Genomic DNA, 13,395 nt, shown 5'->3' on the forward strand with positions numbered 1-13,395 from the left:
AGTGCCTCAATCTCACACCACTACATTTTTTAAATATATGTATTGTTTATGTCTTAAACCATTTAACCACCAGATAAATATCTTGAAACATATTCCCAACCAAAAAAAAATAAAGAAAACACTTACCAGTTAAGGTTTCTAATTACAATGTATTGTAGAAGCCTTATATTATTACGTTATGGATTTACAAAGTCTAAGGTTTGAACCATGGCGAACAACAATTGATGTGTCAGGATGAAAAGAGGGTCAGGAGATTAACTTTTGTTCAAATTCAGTCCAGTCCAGAAGCGGAATAAATTCATCAGCCATATCAATACTCATATTGCTCGAGGCACAGGCCGAGGAGGTGGAGTTGCAGCAATCTTTGACTCAAGTGTACTTATCAACACTAAACCAACATTTAATTATACCTCCTTTGAAAGCCTTGTTTTTAGTCTTACGCATCCGACCTGGAAAACATTTTCCCCTTTAAACTGTGGGGTTTTTCTCTGGAAGTTTTTCCTTGTACGATGTGAGGGTCTAAGGACAGAGGGTGTCATATTGTCATACTGATATTCTGTACAAACTGTGAAGTCCACTGAGACAAATGTGACAAACATTTGTGATATTGGGCTATATAAATAAATTGATTGATCATCATTCTGTTTTAGAGAATAGTTTTGAAAACTTAACTATGACATGATGCTGGTGTAAAAGAAAAGTTCCCAAAATAAGTCACTTTATTCCATTTTGCAATAATGGAAAAGTCAAAACAACATGCCTCCAGACCAGACAAACTCTGATAAAGACATTGGTTGGCCTAATGGTGGTACAAACTACAGAAAGAAAGAAAAATGAAGAACATACTGACCTCCAGACCAGACAAACTTATGTTCACTATACCAACTGTAATACACTGGATCTCCTCTTCCTGCTCTGCACACATATCCTGCCGTGTGTGTTTGTCCATCAATGATGAAGAGATCCTGTTCAGTCCCATTGTTGCTGCCAGGTAGCAGCTCATAGCTGTAGGAGTTGTCTGACAGTTTGGGAACAGCCTTATACCAGTAGAAGCTCCAGCCAGCAGAAGGATGATCAACCCTGCAGTTCAGAGTTACTGAGGCTCCAGGACTCGGCCATGATGGAGACACAGTGAGGACAGGCTTAGGTCTGTCTGTTGGAAAGTGATTTCAGAGAATGAAAACATTATGATTTATAATTGGTGGGTTACATGCACTCCTTGGATCCTACATATTTTCTGCATACAGTATGTAAAAAACTAATTTAAGTGTGAACTGTACTTAAATATAACAACCAAAATACTATTTTTTTGATTTATTTTTATATACAGCAAACAAAAGTCAACCGATAATAAATGACTTACTGTCAGATACTGTCAATGTGAAAACAATACATTTGTCACAGGTAATAAAGTATAACAAGGTTTGTTGGTAAAATATTATCTTTATGTAAATAATCCCTGTCTGTCTTTTTGTTCTTATTTTAATTCATTATTTTGTGAAAACACAAAGGACAGGATTGTACAGTAAACACCACCTGCCTATACAGCATCAGTGGAGCTGTTCAAACGTTAAAACATTAAAATAATTTGCAGATTATATATTAGAACTTGCCCAAACTGGATGTTCATATCAATGTGGCTCATAAATAAATAAAAAATGCTTTTATTGAACTTCGTAATGGTGGTATTACTTTGATCTCTTACCTGATACAGTTAGATAGATTTTATTGCTTCTTTTTGTTGATCCCCCGAGCAGAAAAAAGCATTGGTATTCACCACTGTAGCCTGAAGCTAGAGGGTGTAGATTAAAGCTCTCATGTTGGCCGAAAGAGAGAAATTCTTGACCATCCTTGAGGATTGAGTAAGACCAGTCGCTGTCTTTGTCTCCTGTAATGTCACACTTGAAGGTAACAGACTCTCCGGTAAAAAAAGTTGTCCAGTTTGGCTCAATGGTCAGCACAGCATCTAGAAACCATCACAAGATACATAAAGTAAAATGTATTTTCTTTTTCTCAAAAAAGTATTATACATTGATCAAACGGATGTGATTTGTAGAGTTACATAGGTAGATTTGTCTAAAATGAGTCAACAAAAAGTTAGAAAATTGTATAATTACCTTGAGCTTGTCCACGGTAAAGTAAATTCAGCACTGAAATATGTTTTTAAACTACATCAGACATTATTAGAATTAAAGAAATTAAAAATATCATAACCTCGGTTATTTATAGAGATGTATCAATGGCAATTAAAACATTAAAAGTACTTACAGAAAAACCCCAGTAGAGAGAGCAAAGTGTGTCCCATCTTCACATCCAACACTGATAATCTGATCCTCTGTTTCTGAGAAATTCTTCTACTTTGTGTAAATAGAAAGATTGAAACTGCAGCATATCAAGAGAAATCAGGAACTAGAGAGAAACAAATGCAATGTAATATTGGAAAAGGACATTTATTTTTTACTTGTTTTAAAAAGTACAGTCTGGACTTCCTTCCCTTTTACACAAAGCTCACAAAACTGAACAGCTTTTAACACAGCACATGTTTATGCACCTTGGTTTAGGTATCCTGTAATGATGAAGAGACATACGGTATTAAAATATCCTCACTGATGTAGATTAGATCATCCTGTGGGCTCGTGCTTCTTCACAAATGGTCAGTAATTATTGATGCTTCTCTAAAGACTGCTGCATGAAGTCAAAAAGTGTTCTTTCTAGAACAAATTAAGTGATAAAATTGCATGTGTCATACTCACTTTATAATCCTATTCTCACCAATATTTCATATCAAAATGTGTTTTTAACAGCTTTAACCAAATAGTTGAACTGCAGTGTTGGAGTGTTATGGAGGAATTCAAGTTTAAGTTTAGAAACAACCTCACCCACAGGAAGTCTCTCATAGTCTCTTTACCAGAAGTGAATGTGAAGAGAGACAAAGTCCTGCCCCCTCCTCGAGATAGACTATCTACTTTAAGGTTGCATAATTCCATATCTATATCATTAGTAATGAAGCAATCAGTTGAATACAGACAATATTTGTTGTATAGGGGCAACATTGTATCACAACAGTTGTACATAGATGACTTAATGCAATAATGATCAAAATTAATAAATACCACAACACTTCAGTAGCTGTGAAGTTTTAAATGTGGTGGGTAGTCAAAATTGAAAGTTTCCACTTCCATGCATCACTGCAAAGCTAAGGAAGTGAACCGTAAGCAGTCAATTGTTTAGTTATTAGTTAGGAGTTACATTTACATGACATCAGACCCTGGTGCCAGACTTTAGAAGGACTATGTGTGTAGAGTAGGTAAAGTATGAGATAAAGTAGTTTGACACCACCTTGTGGTCATATATCGAAAAAGAAAGCTTCAAATATAACTGCACAGTGACTGGAGAAAAAATAAAATAGAATATCCTCAGTAAAATACTTACATAAATTGGACAAACTAATGTTGGCTGTAGTGCGTCAGTAGATTCCCTTCTTCTATCTCTTTACATAGAGAATACTGTATGTTTATCCATGGACAATGTAGGAACAAAGTAACGTATATTCACATTTTTCAATCATACAAGATAATAAAGTGTAAGTACTAGCAGAAAACATATTATATATTAAGTTCATTAAGGGTTTTGGTTACCATTTTTGTATTTTAATGGCAATAACATGTTTGAAAAATATAAAATCTTCTGCCTTGTTTTCCTCCTGGACAGGCTTTACTGCTTTGATTGCATTGAAAGCATGAAATAAAGATAATACTTGTGGGTTGTTGTTTTTCTATTGGTGATAAGCGTATGAGAAATTCCATCATGTTTTTATTTATTTTTGGTTAATCTGCTTCACAAAATATAGAACATTTGTATTATTAAAGATGAGATGGTAAAATAATCCAAGTTATTTGTATTAATACAAAACAAAAAACGTGTCCCAAAAATCTGAAAGAAAACAAATACACTGTACAAAAGGTGTGTGCTTCAGTTCCTTTGAATCTGAACATCTAGTTTGACCTATTGGTGGTCCATGAGGATTTCTTTATTGATCTGGAAGAAAACCAAAATAAGTTATTAATATTTGGTACTTTCTGCTCATGGTACTATTTTTGAATAAAACAATGTATGTTAATGCCAACTCATTTGTGCGTGAAAATATTTACATTTGCCATTTCACTAAACCAAAACATGTCTGGAAAACAACATGCTGTATATAAGAAAGACATGGAAATGCACAAAAAGTCTAAAAGCTTTATTTGGTGGATTTGCTCATTGCTGAATCTGACAAGCAGCACAGCACACAATAAAAGCTTTTAGTATATTTATGTGTATATGTATTAAAGTGTTTTGTACTTGACTTTACCTGCAGCCACATTTGAGTAAAGGCTCTCTTCTGGTTCATTACTGGCACCTGTTAGAAGGATTAAACATTTTTATCAAAGGATGATTCCTGTACCTTATTTAGACACTGCTGACCTAAAAAAGCATCTCAACCATTGCATGTAGTATTTGTATTACTTCATGTTAAACACCAGTGGCGGCTGGTGGAAAATATTTTAGGTGGGGCTGTGGAAATGGTGATCAAACAATACTAGAGGGGTCCGGGGGGATGCTCCCCCGGTAATTTTTTTTGAGAAAAGACCCCTTAAATCATGACTTCTGGTGATGTTAGAGGGGGGAGGGGGGAGGGGGAGAAGGACAATTTGAGGCTTAAAAATATGAGAAGACTGATCAATACCTCCATAACTTCAGTGTGGTTAGCTATGAATCCTCCAAAACTTCCAAACACCTTGTCCTGGACATAGTTTCTACAGCATAAACTGTGCAACAGTACAGTAGGCCCACACAAACTGCAGAACACCGGGGCTTTGGGAACACTGATTTATGGCGCGTTTCCACTACAGCGCGCAGCCCGGTTTAAGAGGGCTGTGACGTCAGCGGCCCGTTTGTGGTTGCGTTTCCACTTGGCCTAGTACCGGCCGGCTGGTCCTAATTCTCAGTTTTTCTGGCCTCATAAAATCGTGGGGCCAGGGCCGAGAGAACCGGGCTGAGTTTGTGACGTCAACGCTCTCGGCTGCTGATTGGTCGGAGAGAATCGTCACAATCTGCGCGCGAGATAATCCATTTTTACAAACAGCATTTTTGTTAACAGAGGAGCTACAACAATGGCAAAGAAAAGCACACCATGGTCGGTCGAGGAAGTGACGACGTCCATTATATTGCAGATGATAAGGTCCAGCGGGTGCTCGACGGGACAACTCGCAATATCAAAGTCTTTCAGGAGGTCTCTACACAGACACTGGACTCTCCAACGGCGTTACTGGAGTCTGCATGGTACGTTTTTGCTAACGCTGTTATTTGCTTGAAAGCTTTGTGTCCCTGCTTTGTGTCCCTGCTTTGTGTCCCTATCTGTTTTAAAGCTCACTTCTAACAAATAAGTCTATTTTATCCTTACATTTATGTTCGACAACCCCGATGGAGCCCCGAAGGCTAGCTAGGCAGATAGCATTAGCGAGAGCTATTGTTTGCTAACACCATATGTGCCATTGTTTACGTTCAGTTTGTCTTTTCTATAGTTGTTGTTGCTATTTATAGTATTGTGCTGCAGTAGTTTGTGGAATTTACAAGTCATGTTTCTGTTCTAGATGATTACATTGGGACTAGCGAGGAGGAACAGTTCCGAACAACGTCCTCTGCATCAACAGCACAAACCGAGGAGGAGAGGATCTGGCCCTGCAGGAACGGCAACTGGCCCAGCAGAATCAATGCCATGTCTTATCTTATTGCTTGTTGATAAATAATTGCACCCACCAGCGATCGCACAGAAAGATGGCATCATCTAGGCATCCCTCTGCAGTCAGAAATATCATAAACACCATCGTCCACAAAGCACTGTACAGGGGTTTATGGATTTAAGAGAATACTTATCACAGTGAAACCTTTATCATCTGTTGCAATTAAAGCAAATAAGAGAATAAATACTTGGTTAAATAATACATTTTAACTCTTTAGCAGGACAACTCTGCATACTGTTTGAAATTGAGTTTGCTAGCTTGAGGTCCTCCTCTAAAACATAGCATTACATATTTTGTAATGGTATTAAGAATACATGATAAATACATGTAGAAAAATTACTCAATTGTAATACCCTCGTTGTGCTAGACTCAAACACATTGCTTATATATTTCAAAGAGAAGAGAACAAAAGAAAACACCTATACAAAGAGAGCGGTGCACAGCGCTTAATATTTACTTGCACTATATTTCTGTTGATCTGGGTTATTGTGTTGCACTGTTGGAGGAGCCTGTGACCTAAGATGTTCATTGTCATAACTACACTAGCTATGTTCGTATGACAAAATAAAAAACCTTGAACCTTGAGGCTGTGTCTTTCAGACAAACCATCATAATCATATTATTTTATGCTGTGGATACTTTAGCCTCCATCCATGTTAACAATTTTTTACACTTGCATTTATGAATATAGTTCTGTTGTGTTTTACACTTTTGTATTTATGTTTATAGTTTGCTTTGATATTTGCTTAATTTATTAGATTATTATTATGGGGGCAGTACTGGTGCTTGAAATTCAAATATTTACTAAATAGTCAATTCTGATAACATTTTTTTGGTTTAAATAATTTGACAAACACATGTATGTGAAAAAGAAAAGATGTATTTATGTTCAATACAATACAATGAATATTTAGGTATTACACGTAGGTTTTCCTCAGGCATCCTGAAGTTCTCCACCCACTGAGTGTGTGAAAGATGGAACAATCACATTCCACCACTCGGTAGCTCGGTCGGTAACTTCTGAAATACACAAACAAAAGCATACATATTTTAATACGTAAAAGTGGTAGCTACAATTAATTAAATACTTGAAATACTTTGGTCGTATAGGGAGCGTGAGCCTAAACACATTGCTAGTTAGCGAACGTTAGCTTACCAAGTAGCATTGTAGTTAGTAGTGATTCGAGTCGTCCTGTAGTCTCTGCGGCGTAGGAGGACTGCCCGAACTCTCGCGTCAGCTTCTTCTATACCTCGTCTTGCTATACGTCGCCTCTTTCGAAACAACTCTTGTCTATTTCTTGTGATAATAAACCACACAGCAAAAAACAAGCAAACGATCGCTTTCACATCTCCATTGTTGTGTCGCATTGAAGATGACGTCACGGCAGTTTTAAGCAGCGTCGCTCCGCCTACACTGTGTTACTATAGATACTGAACCGGTTCCTAAACTGTAATGGAAACGCGCCACAAAGTGAGCTGGTCCTAACGAGGCCGGGCGCGGCCAAAGGAGGCCGAGCGGGGCCGAGCGAGGCTGTGTAGTGGAAACGCGGCATAAATTCCCATTTAACCTGTTAAGGGGCTTTTTTCCCCCGTTATTTTTTTTTTGTTCAAATATTTTATATTTTCAATGCTGCTCATGTAATCATAGTCATATGAATGTTTTAAGACTGAATACAGAACTGGAAAACTGTATTTCTCTTACAAAAACTAAATTGTATAATTCAGAGGAAACTAAGACAACTTTGAATTCAGTATGAACTGTCTTTTTTAGCTCTGACTCCGCAACACATCTCAAAAAGAGAAAAACTTTTTTATCATACTCACATTTTACTGAGAACCAACTCTCGGGTGACGTCCAAACATCTGCTGAATGTCTCCGTTTACATTTATAAAAGCCTTCATCTGACTTTGACACTGCGGAGAAGGTCAGCTCCCTTCTGGTATCGTTCTGGATGAGTTTGTAATTTTTATAGAAATCCACATTATAAAGAACAGTTTCATTATATAACTTGTAGCTAAGAGTGACAGGAAGTCCCTCAGCTACAGGACGGACAGGACTCACCAGGGTCATTTTAACATCATCTGGAAAAAGATCAAAGAATATAAAGGCTTTGACAGAGACATCAGCTTTTGCAGATTGAATACGTTTATGCAAAACTGTTCTAGTCTGGCAGAAGCTGAAATGTCAGGAAAATAAAATACATAGAATATTATCTTTGATCTTTGAGAGGAGTGACCCTGGAATTCAATTCGCAAATTGGCCTTTTTTATAAAGTTGAATTCATTTAGAAGAGAAGTTTGGCTAATGCTTGTCCCCTTCACATTTCAAAACATCATAATACTTCAGAAACAACCATTTTAAATAATAAAAACTCACACTTCATAGTGATGTTGACTGCATTACTGAACTGTCCTGTTTCAGACTCACACCAGTACACTCCACTGAGCCAGTAACTGGTTATTTTGCACGTGGATCCAGTCATTGTCCCCAAGATAGAACAGGCTGTCAGGTTTCGAAAACCACTTCACTCTCCACTCAGTGGAGTTTCCCTCACAGCTCAGTGACACAGGCGTTTTGGTGAAGTGCTGCACACTGTCAGGACTCACTGTGAGAGACGCTGCAGAGTTAATATCTGAAACACACAAAGAGGGAACATTTAAAACATGCAAACTGAAAAAGACAATGCATTGGTACAGCAAACCTGCCACTTAATTTACCTTGAAAAAACAAACGGGAACGAACTAAAGTAGGAGGAAAACAAAAGTGAAAGTACTGTACCAGTTTCTCAACCCCACTACATTTTTTTAATTGTATGTATTGTTTATGTCTTAAACCAATTAACGAGCAGATAAATATCTTAAAACATATTCCCAACAAAACAAATAAAGAAAACACTTACCAGTTATATGTAATTACAATGTATTGTAGAAGCCTTATATTATTAGGTTTTGGATTTACAAAGTCTAAGGGTTGAATCATGGCGAACAACAACTCATGTGTCAGAATGAAAAGAGGGTCAGGAGATTAACTTGTGTTAAAATTCAGTCCAGAAGCTGAATCAGTCAATCATCATTCTGTTTTAGAAAATAGTTTTGAAAACTGAACTACGACCTGATGCTGGTGTAAAAGAAAAGTTCCCAAAATAAGTGACTTTGTTCCATTTTGCAATAATGCAAAAGTCAAAACAAACCTCAAGAGCAGGCAAACTTTGAGCAGGCAAAGACATTTTCTGGCCTAATGGTGGTACAAACTAAAGAAAGAAAGAAAAAGGAAGAACATACTGACCTCCAGACCAGACAAACTTAGGTTCACTGTACGAACTGTAAAACACTGGATCTCCTCTTCCTGCTCTGCAGCAATATCCTGCTGTGTGTGTTTGTCCATCAATGATGAAGAGATCCTGTTCAGTCCCGTTCTCGCTGCCAGGTAGCAGCTCATAGCTGTAGGAGCCGTCTGACTGTTGGGGAACAGCCTTATACCAGTAGAAGCTCCAGCCAGCAGAAGGATGATCAACATTGCAGTTCAGAGTTACTGAGGCTCCAGGATTTGGCCATGATGGAGACACAGTGAGGACAGGCTTAGTTGTGTCTGTTGGAAAGTGATTTAAATATAAAGTTATGATTTATAAATGGTGGGTTACATGCACTTCTTGGATCCTACATATTTTCTTCTAACGTATAAAGCAAATTAAGGGTGAACTATCATTTAATAAAATAACCAGAATACTATTTATTAGTTGTTGTTTTTTGAATGACAGATACTGTAAATGTGAAAATAATCCATTTGTAACAGGTAATAAAGTATAACAAGGTTTGTTTGTAAAGTATTATCTTTATGTAAATGCTGTGATGTAAGAAGCTGATCCCTGTCTGTCTTTAGGTCCTTATTTTGAATACTCTTGATTTTGTGATAACCTAAAAGCACAGGATTGTACAGTATACATCACCTGCCTTTACAGCATCAGTGGAGCTGTTCAAACGTTAAAAATAATTGTATTTATTTATTATTTAATAATAATTAAAATAATGTACTGATTATACAGTGGAGGAAATAAGTATTTGATCCCTTGCCGATTTTGTAAGTTTACCCACTTAAAAAGAAATGAACAGTCTATAATTTTAATGGTAGGTTTATTTGACAGAATATCAAAAAGAAAATCCAGAAATTGACATTATATAAAAGATAAAAAATTATTTGCATGTAACTGTGGGAAATAAGTATTTGATCCCCTTGCAACCAACAAGAATTCTGGCTCTCACAGACCGGTTACATTAGTCTTCTTACTTTAAAAAAGTACTCCTAATATCAACTTGTTACCTGTATAAAAGACACCTGTCCACAGAATCAATCAATCAGATTCCAACCTCTCCACCATGGGCAAGACCAAAGAGCTGTCTAAGGACCTCAGGGACAAGATTGTAGACCTGCAGAAGGCTGGAATTGGCTACAAGACCATCATAAAGCAGCTTGGTGAGAAGGAGACAACTGTTGGTGCGATTATTCGGAAATAGAAGAAAAATAAAATGGGAATCAATCGCCCTTGGTCTGGAGCTCCAAACAAGATCTCGCCCTGTGGGGTATTGATGATCATGAGAAAGGTGAGGGATCAGCCAAGAACTACACGGGAGGAACTTGTTAATGATCTCAAGGCAGCTGGGACCACAGTCACCAAGAAAACTATTGGTAACACACTACACCATAATGGATCAAATCCTGCAGCGCCTGCGAGGTTCCCTGCTCAAGAAGAACAAGAACAAGGCCCGTCTGAAGTTCGACAATGAACATCTGAATCAATAAAAAAAAGGCTTGGGAGAAGATGATCTGGTCAGATGAGACCAAAATTGCAATCTTTTGCATCAACTCGACACGCCTTGTTTGGAGGAAGAGAGATGCTGACTATAACCCGAAGAACACCACCCCCCGCCCCCCCCCCCCCCCCCCCCCCCCCCCCCGTCACGTATGAAGGCGGAAATATGCTTTGGGGATGTTTCTCTGCTAAGGGGACAGGACGACTCCCCTGCATCGAGGACAGGATGTACAGGGCCATTTACCGTGAAATATTGGCCGATAGCCTCCTTCCCTCAGCCAGGACACTGAAAATGGGTCATGGATGGGTCTTCCAGCACGACATTAAACATTAACATACGGCCAAAAAGCACACTTAGGTGATGGATGGGCCTAGCCAGTCTCCGGACCTTAATCCCATAGAAAATCTGTGGAGGGAGCTGAAGCTTCGAGACGCCAAGCATCAGCCTCAAAGTGGACCAGAATCTTTCCTGAGATGTTCACAAACCTGGAGACCAACTACAAGAAGCGTCTGACCTCTGTGTGTCCAGCAAGGGTTTCTCCACCAAGTACTAAGACATGTTTTGCAAGGGGATCAAACTTATTTCCTACAGTTAAATGCAAATCAATGTTTATCTTTTATATAATGTCAATTATATAAAATATAAGTAGTCGTACTCTCAATGTTAAAATAAACCTACCATTACAATGATAGACTGTTAATTTATTTGTAGGTGGGCAAACTTACTAAATCTGCAAGGGATCAAATACTTATTTCCTCCACTGTACATAAAGTAAAATGTGTTTTATTTTTGTCAAAAAATGTATTATACATTGACCAAACCGATGTTGTTTGGAGGGTTACATAGGTAGATTTGTTTTGAGTAAGTATACAAAAAGAAAGAGAATTGTATAATTACCTTGAGCTTGTCCACGGTAAAGTAAATTCAGCACTGAAATACATTTGAAACTACATCAGACATGATCAAACTTACAAATATATCATAACCTCAGGCATTTAAAAAGTGATATCAATGGTAACTAAAACTGGAAAAGTACTCACAGAATAACCCCAGCGTGCAGAGCAAAGTGTGTCCCATCTTCAGATCGAACACTGACTCTCTGTCTCTTACACATACGTCCACTTTAACACTTGAAAAAGATTGAGGAAGACTAACAGAGCACTGTGGGAGGAAATCTGATCTGATCTCAAAATGAGCTCATTGGTATTTTACACATTTCCTAAGAATTACTAGTCTCTCTTTCCTTCCTGTTTTACATTGGCATGACTAATTCATGCTCAGGCCATGCAGATACATTTTAACTTCACTCTCTACCAAGATCCTACTTTAAAAAGGCAAATAGTAAATACCGTAATTTTCGGACTATAAAGCGCACCTGAATATAAGCCACAGCAGCTAAATTGAATGATGTGTACATACAGATGGAGCCTCTTATTTTGGACCCCAGCATACAGCTTCCTGCCTACTGCCAGCCAGTTACCTGCCTAAGACCTGCCAAAGACCAGTATTCAGGAATGTTAGGCCCTCCCACTATTCTCCAATTTCAGGGTTTAACCAGGAGATGGCGCTATATATTAAATAACTATGGCCAAACTAAGACTTAGTTTTTCACAAGAGACAATGCAGATATTATATAAAAAACTAAAGTTAAAATCTTGTTTTTAATGCCCCAAGAGCAATAACATCTTGTCACAAGCTTTTTGGAAGAAAAAGACTTCAAGAGACCTGTAGTTGACTAATTACAGGCCTCAATAAAGTTCTGCCATTGGTTGTGAAAAACAACGGTGGACATAGTGGAAAGTGAAATTGACATTGTCGAATTTAATAAAAATACAAAATAATGTATCTGTGTACGTGTTTTATGTGATCTGCATGCACTTATCAAACATCTAATTAAAGAATGGTAGCTGTACCTCTCAAACAACCTAAACTAGTTATAAATGTTTATTTTAAATAAAGTCTTTATGACTCGGAATATGAATAATATGGGTCCGTTACAGTTTGTTTTCATCTGATTTCAAATAAACAAAGTCTTGGCTTTCAGAATATTAAACTTGTTTCGGCAAATTTAGATGATAAACTTTAAACTTTCACACACGTTGACCGGCGAAAAACTCTGCCCGGTTCACCGACCCCCCTCTGAGTGAATACCCAAGATATCTTGGTTTGATTTGGAGAATTTATTTAGCTACTTGGCACTAAGAGTACAGATATGTCTACCCTTTCTTTTCAGAGTGTAATATCTGCATTTTCTCTTTTGGTTTGAATAGGAGAAGGGCAATGGTTATCGACGGTGCTTTTAATGCCTATTGTATACGAACTGTGTGATTTATATTGCTTTTCAAATGCATATAAGCCCCCCATTTACACTGCACTTCCCCGTCAAGAAAATGAATAGCACTTAGTTAGATCACTTTACAGATCAGGTTGGACCAGCCCTGTCGCTACTCTCTGCATTTCCTACTGCAGATTAAAAAAAAGCTACAAATATGTATTTCTTAATAAACTAAATAGGCCACCATTGGTAGCAGTTCTCATTATATACTTCTCAGTATACTTCCCCCACCCGCCCACTGTTTGTTGCTTTTTGACATGTAAATGGTTAACTACCCCCCTCTGAGTGAATACCTGTTGTACCTGTCCGGGGCTAAGCCCATAGGACGATGCTCTGATGTCATCACCCTCGCACATTGGTCATATGTTTATGAGATCACTGTGATTCACTTCTCCGCGGCTCCTCCGTGCAGAGAGGCCCCCCCCCGTTGACAATTCACGAGCGTCTAACTCTTTCCCCCCTCCCCCG

At 37.9% G+C, this 13,395-nt stretch overlaps 2 protein-coding genes across 2 annotated transcripts in view; both read right to left on the reverse strand.

Moving 5' to 3' along the window:
• Positions 1–13,395, reverse strand: part of LOC117498008 — a 74,963-nt gene that overhangs the window by 12,027 nt on the left and 49,541 nt on the right. The window lies entirely within an intron of this gene.
• On the reverse strand, positions 616–2,397 carry LOC117498064. Its single transcript, XM_034150125.1, has 4 exons — positions 2,269–2,397; positions 2,118–2,150; positions 1,706–1,966; positions 616–1,153 (listed from the first exon to the last, which is right to left on the reverse strand). Exons 1-4 carry the CDS (start codon positions 2,303–2,305, stop codon positions 816–818), a joined length of 669 nt encoding a protein of 222 aa, XP_034006016.1. The 5' UTR covers positions 2,306–2,397; the 3' UTR covers positions 616–815.

Source organism: Trematomus bernacchii, unplaced genomic scaffold (assembly GCF_902827165.1).
Source record: "Trematomus bernacchii unplaced genomic scaffold, fTreBer1.1, whole genome shotgun sequence".
Classification (NCBI taxonomy): domain Eukaryota; kingdom Metazoa; phylum Chordata; class Actinopteri; order Perciformes; family Nototheniidae; genus Trematomus; species Trematomus bernacchii.